General features: G+C 47.9%; 1 protein-coding gene across 4 annotated transcripts in view; it reads left to right on the plus strand.

Annotated features, from left to right (window-relative positions):
- Mgat5 (alpha-1,6-mannosylglycoprotein 6-beta-N-acetylglucosaminyltransferase) overlaps positions 1 to 26,372 on the plus strand; it is a 278,229-nt gene that overhangs the window by 190,691 nt on the left and 61,166 nt on the right. For all 4 annotated transcript variants that reach the window (XM_060371867.1, XM_021641418.2, XM_060371868.1 and 1 more), the window contains 2 exons: positions 4,515 to 4,648; positions 14,804 to 14,937. In XM_060371867.1, the coding sequence (XP_060227850.1) occupies positions 4,515 to 4,648; positions 14,804 to 14,937 (268 nt within the window). The remainder of the gene's footprint in view (positions 1 to 4,514; positions 4,649 to 14,803; positions 14,938 to 26,372) is intronic.

Genomic DNA, 26,372 nt, shown 5'->3' on the forward strand with positions numbered 1-26,372 from the left:
ATAATTGGTTAGTCTTAGGTGCTCAAGCTTGGCCAGTCCTGCCAAGTGTGGATGCAGCTGCAATTTAAGGTGGGGGTGGTTAGCTCATCCTTGAAGATTAGGGGCTACAGACTTTTGGCTGGAGGTCAAAAGCTACTCAGAAGAAGTCTAGGTTCGTTGCTAAGAAACGCTATCTCAAGGACAAGGGTCTGGTCCTTCTTTTGCTGAGTGAAGGTCATTGCTTGCTTGCCCTTTTTTTATATCTGTCCTCACAGATAGGGTCACATTCCTTCACTCTCTGGAAAGGTACTAAGAGGCTTTAGCTTAACCTGGACCTAAAACTCAAAACTATAGGCTTTAGAAGACATATAGGTTACAAAGTTAGCCTAACCCTTTCAATGGTTTCAAAGGCTTCAGTCTAGTGTGGCAGGGCAGCTCATGTCATAGCAGTCAGGAATCAGAGAGAATGTCTTGACTGCAGGATTTCTCTTTCTTCTGTTTTCTGCCTGGAAACCCCAGCCCACAAGATGGCGCCACCCACAATCAGGGTAGACCTTCCCTTTGGTTAATAGTCCTCTCTGGAGATACCCTATTATTTACTTGTTTATTTTTTCTTCATGAATCACAATCCATCACTTTTTTTCTCAGATGTATAGAAAGAGCCGTCTTTCTTCTTGGTTAATAAGCCATATTGTAAACATGATTTCTTTCCTAAGTGATAGCTAGCCTTGAGGAAAGAAAGTCAGGGTTGTTTCTGTCATTGTATGAATTGTAGACACCTGGAAAACATGCAAAGAAAACCGAGAAATCCGGACCTCCGTAGACTCTCAAGCTCTCGTTATTAAGAAGGGCTGTTTAGATGGGAAGATCTTCTCAGCGGTGGGGTTTGGGTCAATTAAGAAAGGCCATGTCGTTATTAAAATGGTCACTGTTGATCAGGATTTGATGCTTGGTGTGTGTAAATGCTCCATCTCCCGGGGCTTATAGATGTGCATAATGTTTTTCTTCTCTCTTTAGTAATGGTCTGAATTAGCAGTAAACAGCAGGAGGCCTATTGCTGCTTTAGCCCTCAGTCTTTGTTTTGTGACAAAGCTACAGTTTTATCAAATGACAGGCAGGCTTCCTAGAAATTTTCTCTTCCTTTTCTTTAAGCATGAGAAGAGGCATCTAGGGAAAGAGCTTCCTGTGTAACACGGGCCTGTTGTACATGAAGCCTTGGGTTCACCCCAGCACCTAATAAACCAAGTGTGGTGCTGCCTGCCTGTAATCCCAGCACTCAGAAGGTTGAGACAGGAACATTGGCAGCTCAAGGTCATCCTTGAGCACTCACAGGCATTAATGAGATGGACCCATTGGCAAAATGCTTGCCGTGCGGCATGGGGCCTGAGCATCCCTATAGCCACACAAAATGCTTGCTGTGCAGCGTGAGGCCTGAGCTTGGGTCCCTGTATCTACACAAAAGGCCTGGCATGGTGGTGTACATTTGCAATCCCAGCATGGGGAAATGGAGACAGGAGTTCTTAGGGCAAATACTCTAGCCAACTCAGTGAGTGAGTCCTGAGTTCAATGAAGAGATCCAGTATCAGAAAATAAGATGGAGAGCTGCTAAGAAACTTCTGGCCTTCATGCATGCACAAACACACACACACACACACACACACACACACACACAAACTACACAAGTGCATATAAACACACATATAAACACATGTGCATAGACACACATACACATGTGCTCACATGTAGGAACATGCACCCACATATACAACACACATACACAAAAGAAGCTGTGAGACTGTGGTCATCTTGCTTGATGGTGAGTGATGGGGACTGTGTTCCATATTGTGGTGTGATCAGGCCTTTCAGTGAGCAATAAGCCCTCTAGATCTGTTGACCTTGGAAAAATACTTGTAAATTCTAATTTGCATAAGAACCTAAGAAATTCAGTTAAACAATGAGGTGCTGATGTTGCTAGTAGTGCTCTAGCATGACTGCAGAATTCACAAACCTCTGCTCCATAGCAGTCCTTGGCCGAGCATTGGGGATGTGCAAGAATGTGAGCTACAAAGGCCTGCAGCATGCCAGCTTTCACACCAGACTCCAGCTAGAGAGCAGGCCCCGTGTTTCTGTTTTTTCTCTCGCTGTAGTGTGGTGGTGAGTGACAAGAATGTTCCAGGAGTCATTTGGCGTTGCTTCTGAGGTCCCTGTTAGAGGATGGTCAGCTGCCTTGGCATTGGAGCAAAGACATGTTTAAGTCCTTAGAAGGTTCCAGATGTGGCTTCTGAGGAATGACACCAGAATTTGACCTCTGGCCACGTGCACGCATGCAGATATGCATGCACACCTGTGAACACAAGTGCACACATGAACATAGACACTTCCAAAAGGGAGGCCTGTCATTGTACTGAGAGCAGCTCCGAGAAAGCCACGTAAGAAGGCAAGCGAGGACATTGTTAGGGTTAGCTCGCAGTTCCCTCTGTGGTGGCGCCCTTCCCTCCCTTCTGTCTCTCTTCTGTCTAGACAAATGGTGGTGAGACCAGCACACACAGATTCCAACTGACACTTATATTTCCTGGAGGATGTAATCTGGCATTTGGACTTCTCTGGTTTCATTTTGTTTTGTTTTCAGGATCTTACATCAAAATGAAAATTTATAAAAATTTTGAATAGCTTTCTGGTAATGAGAAAAGGAAGAGAGAGAGAGAAAGAGTTCTTAGAGGTGCTGCCGTCATCTGTCCTAAACATGGGCTTTAGTTTTATTTAGTTTAGCGTGTATCCAGTGGAAGTTGCTCAGAAGTCTCCTGACAGAGGACAACAGCACATGGAAGTGACCCCGTTGACCACCCCTATGAGCTTAGTTTACATGTTTTAAGAATCAGCAGTTAAATCAGTGCGGCCTATAACTGGTTCTCTAACTCCTCCCAGTTATCCTTTTGTGCCCTGTCCACCTGTGTCAGGGCGCCCTTTGTAAGAGACCAGCCTGTGAGTAGGCTTTGCAGCCAAGGAGAGTGTGTGCTGCAGTTTTTCCGCTGTGTCATCACGGCTTGAGGACAGTCACCAAGTTACAGACTGTCAATAGCGGAGTGTGGTCAGGTTCCAATAAAACTTTATTTTCCATGGTGGAAATGTGAGTGAGCTTCAGGGAATTTTCCTCTGTCGTGTTTTAGAGGGAGCTCAGGCAGTGAAATGTTCTGCAGTGTTTCAGGACCTGTGTTCCAGCCTCAGAGCCCACATGGCAAAGCTGAATGCATTGGTACATGCTTGAACACCAACACTGGAGTTAGAGACAGGAGGATCCCTAGGATTCCCTGGCCGGCCAGCCTAGCCTGTTTGGCAAGTTTCAGGTCAGCAAGAGACTTTGTTTCAAAAGAAGTCAAGGTAGATGGTGCCTTGAGAATGATAGCCTGAAGTTGACCTCTGACCAACACACACACACTTGTTCTCATCTATGTACATATGCACATACACAAGCACATACCCAGGCACAGAAAAGAATATAAACCAATTCTTGGCTCAAGCTATACCAAGATAACCAGCGGGCCAGGTTTTGCTCAGTTTAATAGACCAATGAGGCTCCATTGTACTGTGTCAGTTTCCAGCCAATCTAGCAGTCAAATCCTATTATATCATACTTGGATATATATAAAAGCTACCCCGCCTAGTAAATGAGATTTATCTCTGTTTTGTGTTACTCCAACATAATACTGGAGCCAGACTTGTTTATTGTAGAATGGAATTTATTTCTCGCTTTTGGAGGCTGAAAACTCCAAAATGGAATAGCCCCCATCCAGAGAAGACCATAGCCTACTGTGCATAGTTCTGTGTTGGGTCTCCAGTCATCTTCTTTTAAAACCACTAATGGCATCGTGGGCCCTCATCTATCTCTAAATATTCCCTCAAACCCTTCCTTCAGATATCGTCAGCATACCAGTGTGAAGAACGCCTTTCCAGCATGAAGCGGACCCTTGTAGCTACAGCACAAGTGTCACCCAAAGTCAGATGATGGAGTTAAGGGATGGGGAAGTTGGCAGAGGCTGAAAGCTGTGCAGCATGCCCATGCTCTCAGCACAGTAAAAGCTATAGAGTGATGGGACTTTGTTTCTTTCATCACACTGATTAGGCACCTACTGAATGCCCAGTCCTACCCGGGTGGCTAAGTCCACTAAGGTGAATCTTGCAGGCCCCTTCTAGCATTCCTGGACGCTTGTTTCACTGGTGTTTGGGCACCCTCAGCTGCCGGCCAGTTCTGTCTGCCTGGGTGGCTCAGGCCTTCTTTGCAGGCATGGATGATTGGCATGCATGTGATTCCAAAACCACCTGGCTGGGGTGTCGCCTAGAGGTAGAGAATTCAGTCAGACCGCAGGAGGAACTGGGTTTAACCCCCAGAGGCATAAAAATAAACTCAAAATGAACAAGTAAGAAAACAAGACCTACGCTCCCTCCCGGTGGCAATTTTACTTCCGAGGGTTTGTCCGTTTGTCTCACTCGACCATACAGCTTCGGGGTCACAGTCTGACACGTAGCTTTCCTTGCAGGTGCATGCTGCGAGTGCTAGACTCCTTTGGGACAGAACCTGAGTTCAATCATGCAAGTTACGCCCAGTCGAAAGGCCACAAGACCCCCTGGGGGAAATGGAATCTGAACCCACAGCAATTTTACACCATGTTCCGTGAGTATCCGTGTGCGGCCTCTGCCTTTCAGAACGCTACCAAAGACGGCAGCGGAGGTTAACAGACAACCAGCCGCCTGGGGCTGTGGTTCTCAGGACCCTTAGCTGAAAAAGTACGTGCCTTTGAACTTTTTCCTTGGCAATAATTGGATCTTTTTTTTTTTTTTCGGTAATTAGAAATTGAAAGCCCACATGAACATTTTGAGTGGAGACTTAGAAGTGACCTAGAGAAAGTGTCCAACACAGGTGACCGCCGAAACCTGGTGGAAAAGGCCTGCAGGGCACCTTCAGATGAGCGCTCAGGGCACATGTCCCAGCACCATGTCCTTACTGCCCTGGGGCCGCTGCATCCCTAAGGGAAACAAGGTCTTCCGTGCCAACCACTCTTTCCACACAGTTCAGTCTTAATCATTTGAGCAGGAAGCTTTTTATCTCTCTTGGTTTTTCAAGACAAGGTTTCTCTATGTAACTCTGGCTGTCCTGGAACCCCGTCTTTAGACCAGGCTGTCCTCAGACTCATAGAGATCCACCTGTCTCTGCCTCCTAAGTGCTGGGATTAAAGGTGTGTGCCACCACCGCCGGCTGAGCATGAAGCTTTTAAAAGAATAATAATAATAATAATAATCTCAGAGCTGTGGAGAAAGCACTTCCATGTAAGCCTAAGGACCAGAGTTCTGGTCTCCAAACACATATAAAAGCCAGGTAACAGTAGTGGCAATGCCTGCAGTCCCAGCCCTCTGTGGGTGGAGATGGGATTCCTGGAGCAAGCTGGCTAGCTGGAGTAGCCACATCAGTGGCTGGTTCCAGTGAAAGACTGCCTCAGCATGGAGTAGAGAACAACTGAGGATTCCCGGCTCCACCCCCTTTTGCGTCCACATGCACCTACAGTAGCTATAGTTGTAGTTTCAAATGAGCAACTTTATTGAGCTTACAGCATGCAAAAAGCTTAAAAAAAAAAAAACAGCAGATAGATCACGAAACATCAACTTGGGTACATACAACATTTAACCGACAACTGGAGCAGCCTGATAGAGTAAAGAGGGGTGTGGTCATCAAACTGGGTCTTACAGCTCTGGTAGGAGCATGATTTTCTCGGCTGCAGATGGTTTCTGCGATTGTGTAACTTTAGAATTCTGGGGACTTTTCTGAGGGCATATAAATGCTAGGGCTTCAGAGCCAGGGTGGGTTGTTGGGTGCTGTTGGTCACAAGTAGTCATGTACAAAGAAGCAACAACAAGAAATTAGATATCCTGATGAAGAAGATCAAATTTGTCCCAAGGAACTCAGTGCTCCTCAGTAGGACATTGCTCTCTTTCCAAGCCCAGGCTTTATTCAGGGATCTCTTTCCTTTCCTCTCCATCCTTGTTTCTCTCATGTCTAAGCGTTAAGGGCTGAAAGGGAAGAAGGGGGGTGGACAAAGGTGGAAGAGGAACCCACAAAGCAGGAAACACTGGAGATTCTTCCCTCCCTGGCTGTCCTCAAGTCGTGCTATGGGGTTGTTTCTCATTCCCTCTTCTCGGCCACAGGGTCACGGGCAGCTTCTCCTCAGGCAAGGGGCCTTGCAGGATGCTGTGAGACAGATGCTTGGGTCTGAAGTGGGAGATTCAGACCGTGCTGCCTGAGTCCACTTCTCATGTGCTCAAACAGGTCACGATAGCTCACCAGCATAGTGGATTTTACAAATCTCTTACCAGCTGCTACATTCACTGACTGGCCTTGCTTCTGGACTCCAAGACGTCTCCAGGAAAGCCCTTTCCTGTCATCCCTGGTTCTTCCTGTTGCTCTCCATTTCCATGCTTTTGCCTCATGTCTAATTAGCAACAGACTGTGAAACCAAATAGCAAACTGGACAGTTTATGCCAGCGTCATGATTGAGTCCCCATCTCCACGAAGAGGGTACATTCTATTTTGGAAATGTTAGATCAGTTGAATGAAACCATTTATTTGAAGGCTAAGGATAGAGAACTCCCCCTTTCCAAAGTTATCTAGGTGCTTCTGTGCTGAAATGAATTTCTGAAATGCCAGTCGATTTCCGTGGCTGAGTCCAGGCCCTAGAGATGACTGCACTGACTTCCTCCTTGGGGCTGCTCCTTGTGCCTTATGCAGCTGCTCAGCGGGGATCCTTTCCTTGGCCCCTGAATGTCTCTGGACATGTGACTTCTTGGGAATTAAGAAGGGTGTGTAGGTCTATGGCTAGGAGTGGCCGTGTTGAAAGTCAGCTCCTGTTTCGGAACTGGGGAGATGCCTCAGTTCGTAGAGCGCTTGTGACGCCTGAGCTGGATCCCGAGGAGGCATGGGTGTGCACCTGCCATCCCCGTGCTGGGGAAGAGGAGAGAGCTGGATCCTGCAAGATCAGTGGCCAGTCAGCGTGGCCCACTCGGTCTCTAAAAAAGCAGATGGTTAAGGATGTCAGAGGTTGTCCCTGAAACTCTACATGCACGTCTCCCCCCAACACACACACACACACACACACACACACACACACAGAAAGGTGTGGGGGAAAACTGTTTACATGTTCTTTTGAGCCCAGAGGGTTTGGTGAGAGCGTGCTGTGTGTATGATAGACATTATTATTATTATTATTATTATAGTTATATCATCCTGTTCTTGCCCCCTGTCCAGGGGCACAGTTCAGGGAGCAAACTGGTACTTGGTACCCCAGGTGACAGATGGCCATCAGCATGGCAAGGCGTGATTAGCGTCTGCCTGGGCTCTGCCTCTGCTACAAAGTTCCGAGTCTGGATGGACATGCCGTCCAGTCAACACAGCAGCGGCCCATGTTAGGACCAGGAGGTACAGCCTGTGTGTACACGTGCTTTCGGGGACATGGTGGCCGTACCCTGTGTCCTGCCCCAGAGACGAGATGGAGTCTTCTCCTGAGGAAGAGCGGGACTCGGCACCCTGTAAACCCGCTTTCGTACTGTGGACAGACGCTTTCAGGGGAATGAGTTCCTTCAAGTGAAAGCTCTCTGTTTAAAATGTAATGAAAGCCAGAAGCAGGCAGTACTCTCTTAACCTGGAGGAGCGATACAGTTCCTAGATTCAGCAGAAATCGGGGTAAAGCTGACACAGTCGAATGCCTCTTAAGAAAGGAACCCACAGAGCAAAACATTAGCAACCACCCCTAGCGCTGAAAGCAAACAGTACAGTAGAGAATGTTTACATGGCTATTTGAGGCTGTTAGAGGGAGGTGGGGCAGCCCAGACATCTGCCAGGAGAAAGGCCTATTTACGGCGTTGACATTGAGACCGTGGGTGATCCTCAGTCTGAAAGGATATTAGTGACATCATAAGAACGAAACACTGGGCGGAGAGATAACTCCATTGCTACAGCATTGGCCATGAGCCTGAGGTCCTGAGTTTGATTCCCATAACTCGAGTAAAAAGCTGGGCGTGTTGATTCAGCCTGTAATCCCACCACTGGGGAGCCAGACAAGGGTGCAGCCTTGGGGCTTGCTGGCCCATCGATTAGATAAATCAGCTCTGGGTGGATACCCTGAAGATACCCTGTCACCAGAAAGCAAGGGGGATGGTACCAGAGGAGTGGCATCTGAGGCTGGCTTCTGACTTCCCTCCATAATCCACATAACATACAATCAAGCATACACACCACACACATGCACACATAGACGTACACCACACCACACATGCATGCATACATGCACACCACATCACACACACATAAACACACACACATGCACACATGCATAGACCATGAAGGCTTTTCTCAAATCAAATATCATTTTCAACTCTGTGTTTTGAGAAGGACCAAAAGAAGGACCCTGTGAGGGTTGTGTGAGTGCAAGCCTTCGGACGAGGCTTCCTCAAAAGACCAGGCTTTTTCCGTGTAAAAGAGCCTCTTCCCAGACAAAGTCAGACTGCAGATGTGAGGTAGGGGAGGCAAGGGGACCATAAAGGACCACGGGGATGACATCAGGGGTTCAGAGCATCCCCAAACAGTATCTAGAGGACACTGGCTACAGTGGATTAAAGTCAGATGGATGACAAATAGCCAGTGGGGCTGGAAATTCCTCTCAGTCAGAGCACTTGGCTGGCATACCCCAAGCCCTGGGTTCCATCCTGAGCATCACGTTAAATGAGCATCACGTTTCACACTTTGGCTACATTGCAAGTTCAAAGCTAGCATGAGGTATATGAGACCCTGCAATTGATGAGTCCAGAATGATGTGAGGATATGCTAAGCAAGAAACTGTAGTGGGTCACCTTTGCAAGTTGCTAGGATACCATCTCATTACTCTGAATAATAAAGGGGGAAGCGCCCAGCTTTGATCTTCCTGCCTTTCTAGCACAAATTATATTTGAAGATAATCAAATGGTTGATGATAAGAAACTGTTAATAATGGGAAAGCAGTGCTGCAAATGCAGGCAGACTGAAGGATTAGGAAACGAGCATCTTCAGACTCTTAATGAAAATGCAGAGCCAGTGACCATCAGCCACTGTGAAACCCGTCAAGTAACAAGTTGATGGAGAACTTCCCATAGACAGGGCTATCTTAGTGCAGGAAATCTGGAAATAAGCTGGGAAACGAGGCGTCCTGAGACATTCATCATGTCAAGGTGTGCTGAGGCTGGGACTTCACAATAGAAAACCGTGTCTGTACCTCCCTATCAGACACTGCCCTCGGTGACCTCCGGTACCTTGTCAACAGGGTCTTTTCCTCCCCATGTGACAAGACCAGCTCCTTGGGCAGCTATGGCTGCTCTGCTGATCTACAATGGAAGACCATTTCTTTGAACAGAGAAGAAAAGTGCCAAAGGGGTCATTTTTTCCTTTTAATTTTTTTTAATAGGCTTCCCCTGTATTTCAGGCTGGCCTTGAACTCACTTTGTAGCCAAGGATGGCCTTGAACTCCCAAACTTTGTGTTTTACTGGGGTGAAACTCAGGGCTTCATGCATTCTAGGCAAGCACTCTACCACTGAGCTAAAGTCCTACCTCCACCCCTCTATGGTTGGCTTTAATGTGACTAATGTATTGACATCTCACTTAAGTAGTGTTTATATAAGTAGTATATAAATATGCACCAATGTTGAGAATGTATTGAGACTCTTGTGCACCAAGTGTGTTTTACACTTTTCTGTACCAACAAAAAGAGAAACCTCAAAAGTAGACTTGAACTTGGAGCCAAGGAATTGAGACTTCAAGGTCTTGGGAGATGTAGGTTTGGGCCTGTGTGCAGTACAGAGAGTCCAGCTTGTGATGAGAGAAAAGCCTCAGGTGCCCACTGTCTTTAGGAGATGTGAAATGAGGTAGACCAGACCAGCAGAGAATTTACTTCCATGTTGAGTGTTCGTAACACACTGATCACTGACAACTTCTGCTCTTCCTCACATTTCCTTATTCTTGCTTTTTTCCCAGATTGCAGTGGTTGCACTGGAATTAGGTCTTTGTGTATTCTGTTTGTAGTTGGGCATCTGGGGTCTACAGGTATGCACTGTGCCTGATTCCCTGAAGCAGTTTCTGGAGGGGTGTGTGTGTGTGTTGTGTTGTGTTGGCATGTGTTGGTGTATATTGACCTGTGTTGTAAATGTAACAGGGTCTGCTTTAGTCTGAAGCCTAGTGGATGAAGAAAGCCACTGATGGTGGTAAGATCATAAGTAACATTTTTTTTATGTTTTTCTCTGTTACTTTGAGAAAAAAAGTTTTTCACTGAGGACACATCAGTTATAAACAGGAAAAGCAATTAAGGTATTTGTTTTTAGGGGGAAGAACTCATTTATTGTCAAAGATCGATATGGCCTGAGCTATGAAAGGTACAGAAGAGAGAGACAGACAATGAGTCACACCCCTTGGACCTGGAGGCTCTGAAGGCTGAGTAGCCAGCCTTGGCTAGCTCTTGGGGTTCTACCTTTAGAAATGGGTACTCTGAGTGTAACTTAAAATTCTCAGAGGTGTTTAAGATTTACCAGAAGAAAAACAGACCTTGGAGATTTATGCAATTGAAAACAAAGTCAGTTTCACTTGCTAAGAATTCTAAGTTTGCTTTTTAAGAGCACGGAAGGATCTGGGCTGTGGCTCAGTTGGTTGAGTGGCATGCACGAAGCCCTGGGTTCTATCCCAGATACAACATAAACAGGGCAGAGTGGCATGCTGCTGTCATCCCAGCACTCAGGAGGTGGAGGCAGGAGGATCAGAACTTCAGGGTCATCCTCAGCTACATAGCCAGTTGGCATGGGTGGGGGGAGGGGGAGGGGTGTGTATTACAGTCCATCAAGGCAGGGAGGCATGGTGGCAGGGGTGTGAGGCAGCTGCTCGCCTGTGCCCACAGTCAGGAAGCAGAGATGGAGGCTGTGCTCACTTCTCCTTTGTGTTCAGGCCGGACCCCCAGTCTATGGGATGGGCCTCCCCACCTCAGCCTACCTGGTCTAGACGCTCCCTCACAGACTTGGCCGGCGGCTGCTCCCCTATAGTTGGCAGGGTTTGCCATCACACGTGCTCAGAACAGAATGGGGAAAGTAGAGAGAGCTCAGGCGTCAGGGTAGTTTGCAGAAATCCCATCTGTTTCTCTCCTGGGGAGACGGATTACAGAGTTCCCTGAGTCTCTTTGACAGTGCCATTTCATCCATGTTCCCTGAAATGCAAACATTCATCCCGATGTCCTCTGACCACAGCTGCTGCCTATGTTCTCAACATAAGGCAAAGCAAGAAAGCAACCTTGGGTCAAGGTTAGAGCCGGATGGAAAATCATGTTTTTTAAAACTTGTGTGAACATGTGTGATTGGGGGGGGGGGGCAGGGTATAGGTGCCAACAGAGGCCAGATGCATGGAATCCCTTTTGGAGCTAGAGTTACAGCTGGTTGTGAGCCTTCATATATGGGTGCTAGGACCCAAGCTTGGGTCTCCTGGAAGAACAGCCCGTGCTCTTAACCACTGACCCTTTTCCCAGCCACCCAAAGGTGATTTTAGGTAGCTTCAGCCAGCCTGAGGCTTTGGATTCTCTATGAGCAGAGTGAAGAATGCTTGTGTTGAGAAGAAGGTTCTTTCCACAGGGGTCTGGATGCACACAGCTACTGGGCAGCTCTGTGTAGTCAGCCACAAGGAGCCTGGGGTCACCTAGAATCACGTGTCTGTGAGAGAGAGAGAGAGAGAGAGAGAGAGAGAGAGAGAGAGAGAGAGAGAGCGAGCCGGGGGTCCTATGCCCTCATGTTGAAGAAACCTGGGGTCTGATGACAAATTGTGTTACCTAGACTAGAGACATGGAAGGGTCAGGTGTGCGTGTTCAGCATTGTGTCTATAAGTGTGTGAAGTACTCAGCTCCCAGCATGCAAGGTGCTGCTCCTCAAGTTATCTCACAGAGAAACTGGGAGCTGAAACTTTCAAAATGTGGACGAAATTTCGGGAAGAAGCTTCTATATGTCGTGTGTTTTCACTTAGTCTCGGGGTTGATTTAGTACCAAACGGCAGTTGTGCCACAGCGCAGGAAGACTGGACAGGGGTGTGGCTCGGTTATCATGCTTGCCTAGCGAAGGGGGGTCTCTGGAGTCTGTCCCCAGCACAGACTGTAATCCTAGCCATGGGGAGATGGAGGCAGGAAGCCAAGAAGTTCAAGGTCATCCTTGGCTGTATAGTGAATGGGCTACATGAGACCCTGCCTCAAAAAAAAGAAAAAGAAAAAAGAATAGACTCTTCTCCCCCTCTCTCACCATTCAAGCTATAAGCTAAAAGAATCCTCGACACACAAAAAAATTATGCATGTGTGTTTTTTCTTTATTGTGTTTCAGATAATAATATGCTATGTAATAAGACCCATGAAATAGAAATACAACAAAATAGTCATCCTGTCGTAAGTGTCCATATGGAGACTTAGACAAACTGAATTGCAGAACAAGTGTCTCAAGGATGGAGTTAGTCACTAGACCAGTTTCTTGAAAATAAAAATTAAAAACTATCATCCTACGGTCAGAACCTCAGACCCCAGCCTGGGGCTCGTGGAGTGACAAAAGGAAGGCTACTTAGACTGTGCAGGCTGCTCCCATCGCCTGTTCTTCCCAGGTCTTGGGCCCTTCCCCTGTGCTCCTTACAAAGAAGGAAAACAGAAAAACAGCTAGCAGCCAATCCTTGCTTTGTCTCTTGTTGGCCGTAGAATTCATTCCGTAATTTACTCCTCAGCTAACTGTAGCCAGGGCCCTTGCCTCTGGGCACTTGTTCAAAAACACGGAAATGAAATAACAGATTGTCCTGCCTGGGCACGGCCCCCCAGTCCCAGCCCTGTCACCCCGTCAGACACCGCCTGCAGACTGGCTGGTGACACGGTACTTATGCCTCGCGTGCAGCTCCTCAGAGCACGCCTTTGCCGAGCACCCGCTTTTCATCCTCCCCTTGTGACCAGGAGCAGAGCTGGGGCACTTCAAGGCTCACCTCTGACTGGCTGAAGGCTTTCTGGAAGCTGGGAAGTGGCTCACTCGGTAGTGAAGTGAGCCTTCGGCACCGCATGAAAAAGCCGGGTGTGCAGCACTCCCTGTCCCAGCCCTGGGGTGAGGTGAGGTGAGGTGGGGTGGGGTGAGGCCACTGGAGCTCAGTCTGGCCGAAGCAGCGAACTCAAGGTCAGTGAGGGGAGGGGAGGGACTAAAGATGTGGCTCAGTGATTAAAAGCACCCATATCAGGCAAGTCACAACTTCCTGTAACCCCTTGTCTGGAGGATTTGATGCCTGTAACCCATGTCTGGAGGATCGGATACTCTCTTCTGCCCTCATTCAGGCACACACCTGTACACATAAAATAAGTCAATGTATGGAAACATGGTAAGGTGGAAACTGATTGAGGAAGACACCTGAACTCTGGCTTCCACCAGCATATACATAGTCACACTTGTGTGTATGCCCCCACCCCCAGAACTTCTGAACTAATTTTCTATGTGTCAAAGCATTCCTTGGCTCTTAGAAACCCAGAGCAAAGCAGAAGAGATGTTTGCTGAAGCTTCACTTAACTTGTGTTAAGTACCCAAAGGTGAATGGCCATGGCTGAAGCTGCAGCATGCAGGCTGAACTGAATGGCCAGCCTCAGTTGCTTTAGGAGTTTGCTTTTGTGTTATTTATGGTGATTTCATTTGAGTCAGACTAAACAATAGTTGCTTCCTTTCTTGTCAGCATGTGTGGCCTTCACTGAGCCATCTCCTGACAAGATGAAATCTATCTGAACAAGATTGGGAGGTAGAGTTGTCTTCCAATTAGATAGCCCCCTCCTGGTGAAACACACTTGAAAATCATACAGGCTGAGGCGACAGCTCCAACTGATGAAGCGAAAACCACGGGAAAACCCAAGTTCAGTTCCTAGAACCCACACAGAAGGCCAGGTGTGATGGCACACACCTGAAACCCCAGCACTGGGGTGGAGAGGGGCAGGAGAGAGACAGGAAGCTCTAGAGGCTCAGTGTCGGGTGGGCACTACCCAGTCAGCGAACCCCAAGCCCTAGTGACGGATCCTGTCTCAAAAAAAAGTAGACAGCACTTGAGGTAATGGTACCTGAGGTTTCCTCTGACCTCCACACACACGTACATGCAGACATACACACAGCACGCACTCACGCACACTCACTTCCATCTTGGTATTATCTGTCTGTCTGTCTGTCCATCTGTCTGTCTATCCATCCATCCATCCATCCATCAGCAGGGTCTCCCAGTGAACCCTGAGTTTATCCGTAGACTGGCTGGCCACCAGTGCTGGGATTACCTACGCCCATGACCACAGCCAGCTTTTCTCTTCACACATCTGTAATAGAACTCTGGCACTCACACTTGCATAGCAAGCGCCTCCCGTACCCCCACCACTGCTGAGCCATCTCAACCTGATCAAACCCTGATTGCCAGGCTTAGCCCCAGCCAGGCACTTAATTTTTTCAGCCAGTCTGTCACGGAACCCAGAACTCACAGATTGGGCTGTGTGGGCTTTCCTTGCTGATCTCCCCACCCCCGTACGTCTTTTCCTGGAAAGTAAGCCACAGTGGAGGTGAGACTGGATCATGCTGCTTGGTTTTGGTTTACCCAAACGAGATGGTAAACTTGAAATCAGGCTACACTGTGAGCTCCTGGGTGAGGCAGAGCCAAGTGGGTTAGGCAGCCTGTGTGACGTGTGTAACGCCGCTGCTGCCCTTTGCCTGCTGACTGCTCACGGCCCTGTCTTTTGCTTTCCACATCAGCTCACACCCCGGACAACAGCTTTCTGGGCTTCGTGGTCGAGCAGCACCTCAACTCCAGCGACATCCACCACATTAACGAGATCAAGAGGCAGAACCAGTCCCTTGTGTATGGCAAAGTGGATAGTTTCTGGAAGGTGAGTCAGCCCGCTGGCTTGTGGAGCTCTCTGAAAGGAAGCTTGTGAGGTAACTTAATTTTGCTTTCATCCAGGGAGTAATCGAGCCAAGTACCCAGGGCTTCTGCCCACTAGACAGAAGTGTTCAGGGGTTTGGCTGCTCTAACAGGCTGGCATCTCAACTGAGGCTGAGGTTGCTGGTCCTTCCTTACAGCAACTACACCCCAAACCTTGCACTCTTTATGTTAAATGTGAGAAGGGAGCTATGGAGATGGCTCAGTGGGTAACAGGCCCTTTGAACAAGCATAGACTTGAACTCAGATTTCTAGCACCACGTAAAAGGCAGGCCGTGGTGGCACATGCCTGCAACTCCAGCAGTGCCAGGCGGCGGCACAGACAGGGTCCCTAGGGGAGGGTGGTCAGCCAGGCTAGCTGAGTCAGCAGGTTTCCGGTCCAGTGAGAAGACTGCCTTTAAAAATTCAGGTGGAGAGTGACTTAGAAGGTTAACAGTCTCTTTACATGCGATGTGTCAGCCTCCGAGAGACAATATTATAATTTTGAAAGACTTTTGAAAGACAGACACCCAGAAGACTTTCAAGCATACTTCTTTCTAAAAGTCTAATAAAACCCTTCTTGGAATAATCATGAACTGTGATCTCAGGCTTTGTGTCTCCCCGATGGGGGAGTTAGAAACTGGGCCCTGAGGACATCAGTGATGTGCCCATCTACGAGGCCTAGAAAACGAAATATGGTGCCCACCCCTCAGGTCGACCGTGCTGACCAGATCCAAAGAGCAAAGAAGCCAATAGTTTTTTGTCCCACGTGTATTCATTTCGTTGCATGTGAGTGGATGACGTACACACGCAAGTGGATGACGAACACGTGAAACGTGGAGGGCCACCCTGTGCGTTCTAGGTTCTGGAGAGAAAACTCAGGCTGCTGGGCTCCATGGCAAGGACCTTCATGAACTAAGCCATCTTGCTGGTCCCACTGACTCTGATGGGCTGATCTAGTCCCATTCGTGCTCTTTATCGTAGACAGATTCCGAACTATATAGTGTAATAGTTCTCAACTAGGGACAAACTTCACTGCCTCCCACCTGCAGAGGGCAATCTGGCAGTGTCTCCAGACAGCGTTGATCGTCGTGTCTGGGAGGGAGCGCTGCCCAGTGGGTGCATGTGAGGAAGACGGTTGGCACACTGCAGGGCCTAGGAAGGCCCCTAGCTTACGTACACTGACAGTGATGGCAAGATTGAGGATCCCTGCAGTCATGGAATAAAGAGTATTCCTTATCACAAGTTGAATATCCCTAACTAAAAGTTTTGAAATCTAAAATACTTGGTGCCAGCATGATGCTGGGGGATGGAGCATGCGGCAGGTCCCAGTCTAAAGCCCGGAACTGCAGGAAGTGACTCTCCTGTGTGTATAAGGGAATGTTGTGAGTTGAATGTGAAATCCCAACCTTGGGCTCATGTGTTGTGTTGACTCCAAGCTGGTGGCACTATTTTGGAAATTTTTGGCACCTTTAGGAGGTTGAGTCTCCCTGGAGGAAGTGGGTCCCTAGGGAAGGGCCTGGAGGATTTATAGTCTTGCCCTACTTCCTGTTCACAATCTCTGCTTTCTGACTAGATTCTGCATAGCCTAAGTAAGTCTAGTAATACTTATTATATAGACCAGGCTGACCTCAGACTCTGAGCAATCCTCCTGCCTTTACCTCCCAAGTTGCTGGGATTACGGATGTCGAGGTAAGGACCTCCTGAGAGCTACCATGACCAGTCTCCAGGTCTTTCTGTGTTCTCCAGGCTGGCCTAGAACTTTAGATACTTCTGCCTCAGTCTCCCTGGTACAGAAGTTCGAAGTGTGCACCACATACTGAGCTTGTCGCTCTTGTTTCTCACAGGACTCGTCAACGGGGCTCTGTGATGGTCACATGAGCTAATCTATATATAAGTTGTGCAGCTCAGCTCACGGCATAACTTCATGTTGCTATTGTTATCATTATTGGGCCAGTTAAGAACTGTCATGGTGAGACCTGGTTCTGAGTGTAAGAACTGTCAAGGCTGGGAGCATGTGGTGAACACAAGCCAACCTGCAGATCCTCAGCTGCCCATTTTTAAACTGTCAGCAGTTGGTGCCCCCTAACCCATGCACTGAATCTGGCCCGTTATCTGTTTTTGTAAATAACATGTTGCTGGAAAACAGCCATGCCTCCTCTCTGTCTGTGGAGGCTTTTGTACTGAAATTGCAGAGTGAGTAATTGGGACAAAGACTAGCTGACCTATAGTGGCAACAGTGTTTATCTACTGTCTGGCCTTTTCTGGAGCACTTCGCTCACCTCTCAACTCTGTTATGTCCTGGGAGAACCCAGTCTCTCTCAGAGGATGCATTTAGCCAGCCTTTCCATCTCCTTAGCCCCCAACCCTGTCTCTGCCTCTGTCTCCACGTCTCCACCCCACCCCCACCCACAGCACCATGGTACATAGGGGATTCATGCACATGAGTGTGCACACACACTCCACCTCAGTTTTTAAGGCGGTCTCTCACCAGCTCCACAAGGCTGTCTGCTCAGCAAGCCCCAGGAATCCGTCTCCAACAGATTAGAGGTGCCACTGTGCCCAGCTTTTTTATGTAGGTTCTGGGTGGTCAAACTTAGGTCCTCATGCTTCCAAGGAAAATATCTTACTGGCTGAGCTTTCTCCAGAATTCATTTTGGGGTCTTCATTATGGTGATGAATGACTTATCTGTGGAGAGATTAAAGGTGCAGGACACCAGTAAAATTCAGCTCACTGTAAGGAAAAATCTCCACGAACAAAAACTGGCATCAAGCTGCCTACTTTTCTAGGCTTCAGTGGAACGACTAATACATTGTTCCTGTTTGGTTTCTGTTGTTGTGATAAAGCACCAGCCAAAACCAACCTGAAGGAGGAAAGGGTTTTTTGGTTTGGTTTGGTTTGGTTTGGTTTGGTTTTTTTGTTTGGTTGCTTGGTTTTGGCTCACAGGTTATAGTCCGTCATTGACGGAAGCCAAGGCAGAACGGAAACAGACCATGGAGAATCACTGCTCACTCACTGACTTGTTCCCCTCTGCCTTGCTCAGTCACCTTTCTCTTACAGCTCAGGTCTACCTGCCTAGGGATGGGACTGCCCACAGTAGGCCGTGTCCTTCTGCATGGTAGCAGTTAAGGAAATGCCTCACAGATGTGGCCACCGGGAAATTTGATGGAGGCAATTCCTTCTTCACAGTTATATCTATATTTGTGTCAAGTTGGCTTTGGTCAGTGCAGTATGTAGATAACAGTAGATGTTCTGGGTTAAATTCCCAGCACATCTCCAGCGTTAATGACAGTTTGTGAGCATGATTCCACTTAGAGCCCTTCAGAGCCATGATTAAAGGTGCTATGCTGGTCTTTGCTACTCTGTGGGTTCTGTTTTCCACCCTTTATTCCCTCCTCCCCCCATTTCATGGTTTCATCCCCTAACATGAGATAAGAGAGAAACAAGGATAGGGGAATTGGGAATAACCCCGAATAATTTCTTTCCTTTGTTTCTTCTTTGACCACAGCTACTAACAAACCTCATCCAACCTCTCTAAGCAACCAACAACTACTGACCCTGCTTTTGGGGGCCCTCACATTTATACAACCTCTAAAAGTTCCCAGAATTCCAAATGTTATACAATTGCAGATATTAATTGCAAAGCCATGCCTCTGCTAGAGCATGAAGCAAATTAGAGTTAGCTGCTGCAGTTTCTGCGTTTTTAAGGGAACCAGAATTCCAGATTTCTCACAACAGTGGTATATGCTGATGTCTTTTGCTCTTGGTCCCTTAACAGTGATGAAGCCACAAAGCCAGGGTCTTCCAGTCTATTCAAATGGCAAGCCAGGATCAAGGCTCTGCCCTCCTCTCCTTGTTGTCCCTTGCTTGATTGAGCTTAGCGGCTTCATGTACAAAGCAGTGTTCCAAAACCTGTGCGGGCAGTCACCCTGTGTGAGCTAAGCATCCAGCAGGGCCCTCGGGCAAATATTAGCAGATAAGCCACTGCTTCTGGCCACTTTCTTCCCTGGCGGCCAAGTCAGCAACCGCCTTACAGCTCTTCTGAATGAATAACTCTCTACAGGAGTCATTCAAATCATTTTCTGCTCCAGAGCCCAGGGCCTGACTTGCTGTAGGCATATCCTGACTGCCAACAAGCAAAGAAAACCCATCTCACTTGAATGTGGAAAGCTTCTTATCTGGACCTCTGAGGTTATAGGTTATACACATCAACTCCAACCAATAATATGTCCCTTTTCTTAAGGCCTAAGAGGAGTGCAGAATAATGTACATAAATGGGCCATAACTAACACACATACTTTCCTAATCCAGTCTCAATATATAATAACCAGAGGGATCTTCTTCAAATGTAGAATGAGGAATCGGAGCGATAGCTCGGTTGTTAAGATGCTTTACTGCACAAGCATAAGTAACTGGGTTCGGATCCCCAGTGCCCAGGTAAAAGCTGTGCAAGGTGGAACACACTGTACTCCTAGCCCTGAGGAGACAGAGACAGGAGGTTCCCAGGACCCACCAGCAGGCTGGTCCAGCCAAACTGGTGAGCTTCAGTTCAGCCTCAGTGTAGCCCAGGCTGGTTCCTAACTTTGAATGTAACCAAGAATGACCTTGAACCTCTGATCCTCCTGCCTCCATTTCCTGAATGCTGAAAAGACATTTTACTACCATACTACATATATGCAAAGATGGAACCCAGGGCTTCCTGCACGTCAGGCAAGCAAGCACTCTGCCACCTGAGCCACACACTCATACTGAGATGCCTGATTATTAACAGTGTTCTACAGTACAGTCACAATGAGCTGTCCAAGAACAGCCACGCTGTACTGAGCTCACCCTACCAGAGACACGTCAGAAGAGTGGAAATGTGGCTTAAACAGCCAGAAGTAAATCTGGAAAGTCTGTAGTCTGGGTGACCTCTGAGTCTGCGATAGAGTCCCATCCAGAGAATAGTGTAATTATCGAGCTCACTAATTGGGTTGACTCTGGCTTCATTGAAATGCAGGCAGAATTGGAAACTGGAGGCATTTGGAGAAATTCCATTTGATTTCATAGTAGGGATTAACTGCTTCTAATGCATGGTTTTAATGAACCACCAAAGACCATTATAATTAGAGAATAGGATGAAATTCTTGAAAAGAACACTTTTTAAGTAGGTCAAACTTGTGACCATACTTCCTCCTTTCCATATAACAGGTAAATGAGGTAATTGACAGTCACCTTATATCAGCCCCAGCATATATATTGAGATAATATGAATTGATTTTGTTGAGTCTGTTGAAGTCTAATATTATCATAGCTATTTTTTAAAAAGATTTATTACTTTTTAAATTATATGTACGTGCATGTATTTATATGTGGGTGAGTGCATTTGAAGTCCCAGGTACCCAAGGAAGCCAAAAGAAGATATTGGACCTCCAGTTACAGGTGGCCAGGAGCCACATAATATGGGTGTGTGTGCTGGCCACTTTTATGTCAACCTGATATAAGGTATATATGAAATTGAAACCTCAATAAGGTATATATGAAATTGAACCTCAATTAAAAAAAAATCTCCATCAGATCCAGTTGTAGGGCATTTTCTTTTTTTAATTTTATTTTTAATTAATTATTTATTCACGTTACATCCCAGTGGTAGGCCCCTCCCTTCTCTCCTTCCAGTCTCACCCTTTCTCCCCCATCTCCTATCCCTCAGAAAAGGGGAGTCTGCCCACCCACCCCAGCTCATCAAGTTGCATGAGGACTGAAGGGAGTCCCATCAGGAGGAAGTGATCAAAAAGGAGGTAACATAGTCCATGTCAGAGACAGCCCCCGCTCCCCTTGCCAGTGGACCCACATGAAGCCTGAGCTGCCCATCGGCTACATATATGTAGGGGACCTAGGTCCAGTTCATGCATGGTCGTTGATTGGTGCTTCAGACTCCACAGGCCCCTCTGGGCCCTGTTTAGTTGGCTCTGTTCATCTTCCTACAAGACCTGCAGGGACAAAAACCGAACAGATAAAGCAGAGATTGAGGGAATGGCCAACCAATACCTGGACTCCAAGACCCACCCCGTGGAAGGGGTCCAGTCCCTGACGCTATCAGTGACGCTCCGCTATGCTTGCTATCAGAATGTCCTCCGAGAGGCTCCACACAGCAGCAGTTCGTAACAGAGCTGAGACTCACAGCCAAGCATTGGGTGAAGCAGAAGGATAAAAGGACCTAGAGGTGACAAGAGCTCACAAGTAGGACATTTTCTTAATCAGTGAGGGAGGGAGGAGGGCATAGCCCATGCGAATGATGCTATCCAGGGCTGGTGGTCCTGGCTTCTATAAGAAAGCAGGCTGAGCAGGTCAGAGGAGGAAGCCGGTAAGTAGCACCCCCCATGGCCACTGCATCAGCGCCAGCCTCCAGGTTCCCGCCCTGTTTAAGTTCCTCTCTTGACTTCCTTTAAGAATAAATAGTGATAGGGAAGTGTAAGCCAAATAAACCCTTTCCTTTCAACCTGCTTTGGTCATGGTGTTTCATCACAGCTATAGTAACCCTGGCTAAGACAATGGGTTCTGAAAGCCCAACTCAGATCCTCTGCAAGAGCGGTAAGTTCCCCCAACCAGCCTCATCACAGCTCTTGACCCCAGTTCTAGCAAAGCTTTATAAAATGACCATCCCTCTCACTTCTGGCCGTTAGGTAAGCCAATCATAAGAATGTTGGTCACGGCCCTTCAGACACTAGGCTCACCAGGAGCACTTAGGGACTGAAGGAGCAGGTAAGGAAGGAGTGCATTGGAGGACAGCCACTCTTCAGGTGAGGTCATTTGCATCCCTCCTGGACCTGGCACACACCAGTATGGTCCTATGGGACAGAATTTTCCTCTAACTCAAGCAACAGCCTGTTGTAACTGGTAAGAAACTGATAGCGATAGAAGCAACAGGAACCATCAGAAATGATAGCTCATTGGGTAAAAGTGCTTGCTGTCAAGCCCACAAGCTGAGCTTCATCCCTGGAACCTACTTTTACACACAAATACACGTAACTACAACACAGAGACCGCAACGCTTACAATCCAGGACCCCTAATGGCTCTTACAAAATAGCCAGCCTGTGCCACATTCCCCGCAGGCACCTGCGCATTTGCTGAGTATACCCTGTGAGGGCCAGTAAAGATCAGGCAACCTTTTCCCTCTTGTTTTTCTGGTCATCTATTGAGCTTCAGCAAGCTTTCTGCTTCCATTTTAAGGAGCTACTCAGCTGTTGGCAGAACACATTCTCCCTGGTGTATCCGTCTGTCAGTCTGGAGACGCTGACTGTGCAGGAAAAGCGGGCTTGCCTGTGTTCTCAGCTCTCTGACCTTGCCTGACACTTGTCTCCTGGTCTGTGCTCCTCTTCTGTCAAATGATGCAGCAGCCTGACTGCCCAGCCTCTCCCATCCCCAGAGTCCGTGATGCTATCATCCAGACTTTCCCTTGGCCCTGTCTAATTCTTTCAAGATCAGAGGCAAAGAGGGCTAGCCTAGCAGACAACTTTGTGAGTGTCAAAAATAGGGCAGTGCCAGATACAAGCCTGGGGGAGAGGCAGAGTGCATGGAAGAGGGGCAGGGCAGGTGCAGAGGCCACAAAACCAACTGCCCGGAAAGCATCCATGAGTAGAAGAGATTTAAGGGATGCTTGGACAGGAGGGCCACACGAGTCAACAGTGTGGGTCTGCCAAGAATTGATTATGGACCTCCACGCTGAGGATAAAGGGACTCATTCCTCCCTCTCTGAGGGCACGAAGCACAGTGCCACTCTGTGAACACACAGGGCCTCGGTCCCCTGCCTCTGCACTAGTGTGCCTACCTGGAGACAGTGGGCTTCCGTCTCCTCACGGGGCCAGTTACTTCAGCTCCCTGGGTCTGAGTTTTTTCACCAAATGAGTGGAAACAATAGCATATTTGTTGGGGGTTGAATGAAGACTGCATGACTTAATAAATAACTCATGCTTCAGTTAACCATGGAAAGACATCCTGAGAATGCATTGTTTGGTGGGTCATCATTGTGCAAATAACGTGGAATGCTTACAGGAAAATTGCTGCAGTGTCAGCCAGGTGTATAATACATGGGGCCTCCATTGTATAGCCAGCCCGTGACAGAAATGCATGCTGCTGTGTAAATCTGTTACAGCAATGCCTTCTCTTCACTGAGGTCTGTTAGATTTTCCTACTACTAATGTGATTCTCAGGATCAATGCTATAGCTCAGTTGATTCCCAGTACCACATAACTGGACATGATAATGCAAGCCTGTAATCCCAACATGAGGGAGGTGGAAGTGGATGGATTCAAAGTTCAAGGTCAACCTCAGCTATATTAGGAGTTCAAGTCTAGCCCTAGCTACCTGAAACTGTCATTAATAAGCAAATAATTCTAAATGAGAAAATTAAATTAAAGTGCTTTTGATCTGAATGAATAAAATGTGGAGAGATTCAAAGACCTGTCGTTTGAAGGTGGATTGAAACCGGTTTGTTGACCAAACAAGGTTTAACCAAGGTTGGGGTTGGCAAAGAAGGCACTTTACAGAGACAGATAGTAAGGGACCAAGCTGAGAAGGGATAGAAAAAGAGAGTTTACAGGAATGTTAACAAAGGCTGAAGTCCGACTAAGAGAGCCACACCGGCCGTCAAGGCCCCACCGCTGTGGCTGCAGACAGACGGCAGAGTCTCCACCACCAGAGTATTTGGTCTCTCTAGCTCCAAGGTCCCTGGCACCCCTTAGACTATCCTTGTAGAATGTGTTTGTCAGAGAGATCAGGGAGGGTAGAGGGGGCCAGAGGGTACACTCTACAAGGAAAAAGTTCACCCCAGGCTGGCAGTCCAGAAAATGTGTTGCCCAGCTTTTCACACAGCTGTGTGCCTGAAGCACATTCTGGGCCCTGCAGAGGCTGAGTCCTACTCCCACGCACTTACCTTTAGCCAGCACAATATTGTTTTAAGTTAGAAGATACGCCATTGGGAGACGGGGAGATGAGCTCACTCAGGAAAGTACTGGCTGTACAGGCATGAATATCTGGATTGTGGTTTCCAGAACCTGCGTAAAAAGTGGAGCATGGGGGCATGTGTTTGTACTGTTAGCACTGTGGACGTGGAGACAGTAGGACTTCTAGGCCAGCCAGTCTGTCCCCCAACACACCAAGTCTCTTATCCCAGTGGGAGTCCCTGTTCCTGAAAATAATTGATGATGATGACGGTGTGACTCAAACACTAAAACAAAAAGACAGGAATGTGGGGAAGGGACTTGTAAGGAGGAGGAAGGTCAACAGGGGTGAGAGGAACCGGAAAGAGGCTGAGGGAGATGAGGAATCAGAACACATTATATACAGGTAATCAAAGAACTAATTTAATAAAGGTTATAAAGGAAATTAGGAAACCAGAAGTAAATAAGGTGTATGGCACCCAGAAAGGGAGGGACAGAAGGTGGTAGGCAGAGTGGGGAAGAAAAGAAAAGAAGTCATCTGGAGAGGTTCATCAGAAAAGTCAGAATTCTAAGCTTATTTTGAAAATAGAGACAATATGTAGTTCCAAACACGTGACTATTTGTAATAAAAGGTGCTACTCCAAAGTACAGGGGACCAGGTTGTTCCTAGGTTAATAGTCTTCTGGGGATGGTATTTCAGGTCTTCAAGACTGGCCTGCATTTTCAAAGCCTGCAGATTTGGTTCAGTTGCTAGAGCATGCAGAGCCCTGGGTTCCCTCCCCAGTACCATCCCAACACTTGGGATGTGCAAGCAAGATCAAAGTCATCCTCAGCTGCATAGTGAGTCTGGGCCACATGAAACCCCGTCTCAAATACATAACAACAGGGCCAGTGGCATGGCTCAGTGGGTAAGAGTGCTTTAGCCAAGTCTGCGTGCCTGAGTTCAGTCCCCTGGCTGAAAGAGAGAACCAGTCCCAAGAGCTGTCATTTGACCTCCCTCATGCCCTCACCAACACAAATGAGCAAATGTAATTATGATATTTAGAATTAAAATAATAAAGAGTGCTTTCCCACTAACTCAGATAATATCTGTTAGGAACTTTCCAAGCTACAAAGCACTTTCATAGCCTTCTGGAAGACAGATCAGTCTTTGAGGTGATAAAATGACGCCTCGGAGACTTTAGAACAAAGAGTCTCCCTTACGGCGCCGATGGGTGTTTTGATGTGCTGCCTTCTGCACGGATAGTTAGACTTGGAAGAGGTGGCACAAGGTCCCGGGTTTGAGTGATGGATGAAAGACTCTTAGGCTTTGTTCTGGTGGTTAGGGAGTCAGTAGAGCAGCAGCAGGCATCATGTGACCCGCCTGTCCACTGGCCATTGCTGCTTTGTGGCGTTCTCCTAGTAGCATAGGCAGCCAAGTGTCAATCACTAAAGCTCTAAAATGAAAATAAAAGAGCTGTGGGGGAGAAGAGGACCCTGGTGGGCAGCAGAGACCAGGCTCCGGAAGGTCTTTTCCAAAAGCCAAGACCAGCTTGAGATGCAGGAGGCTCAGGCTGCCAGCAAATATCCTGAGGACGGGGTGCTTCCAGAAGGTTCCCAGCCCCCCTTCCTCCACACACAGACACACCACACACACATACATACACACACGCACACACACACGCACACACACACGCACACACACACGTAGCCCTGGGACGTGTTCATTCTTAGCTCTTAGTAAACACAGCTGTTGTGATTGTAATCTACCCAGAGGCTTTTCACTATTACTCCGCTCTAACAGTTTGGCAGCTGCCGTGGGAAGAATGGTGTGGAGATAGTAACAGGCGTGGCTTCCCCGGAGTGGAGGGAGGGCAGCGGGAGCTGGCCATGGCAGCAGAGTACAGCAGCATAGGTGTGCAGAGCCTGTGTGTCACAAGGAGGAAGAGGGGGAGAGCTAGGTCCCAAATTGTGACTAGAGAAGTCTGGTGCCGGGTGATGGTAAGAGGAAGGCAGAGAACTGACACAGAACTTGTCATTAAAGTCCTGTCGGGGCTTGGAGAGAGGGCCCATCAGTAAAGCTCTTTCTATGCAAGCCTGAGGTCCTACATCTGTCCCCAGAATCCACAGGAAAAGGCCGGGCATAGTGGCATCCCCTTATGATCCCAGCGCTGTGGACGCAGGGACAGGAGGATCCCTGAGGCTCGCAGGCTGGTCATTCTAGCCTACAGAGTGACCATGGAGCCAGTGAGGGACTGTGTCACAAAAGACAACGTGGACGATGCTTGAGGAAGAGCACTTGCGGTGGTGCCAGCTTAGCTCGGTTGGTGGAGCAGGAGACTCTTCACCTCAGGGCTTCACACCCCACACCGGGCACCGGCTGCCATTCTAGGGTGCTGGGTCTGCGTCCCTCCGCAGTGAGTCCACATGCACGGATGCTGGGCTGGAAGGAACGAAGCTTAGCTGGGCAGGCGGATTGTCAGGATCTCGATTCAGCCCTGAG

The sequence above is a fragment of the Meriones unguiculatus genome, chromosome 18 (assembly GCF_030254825.1).
Source record: "Meriones unguiculatus strain TT.TT164.6M chromosome 18, Bangor_MerUng_6.1, whole genome shotgun sequence".
NCBI lineage: Eukaryota > Metazoa > Chordata > Mammalia > Rodentia > Muridae > Meriones > Meriones unguiculatus.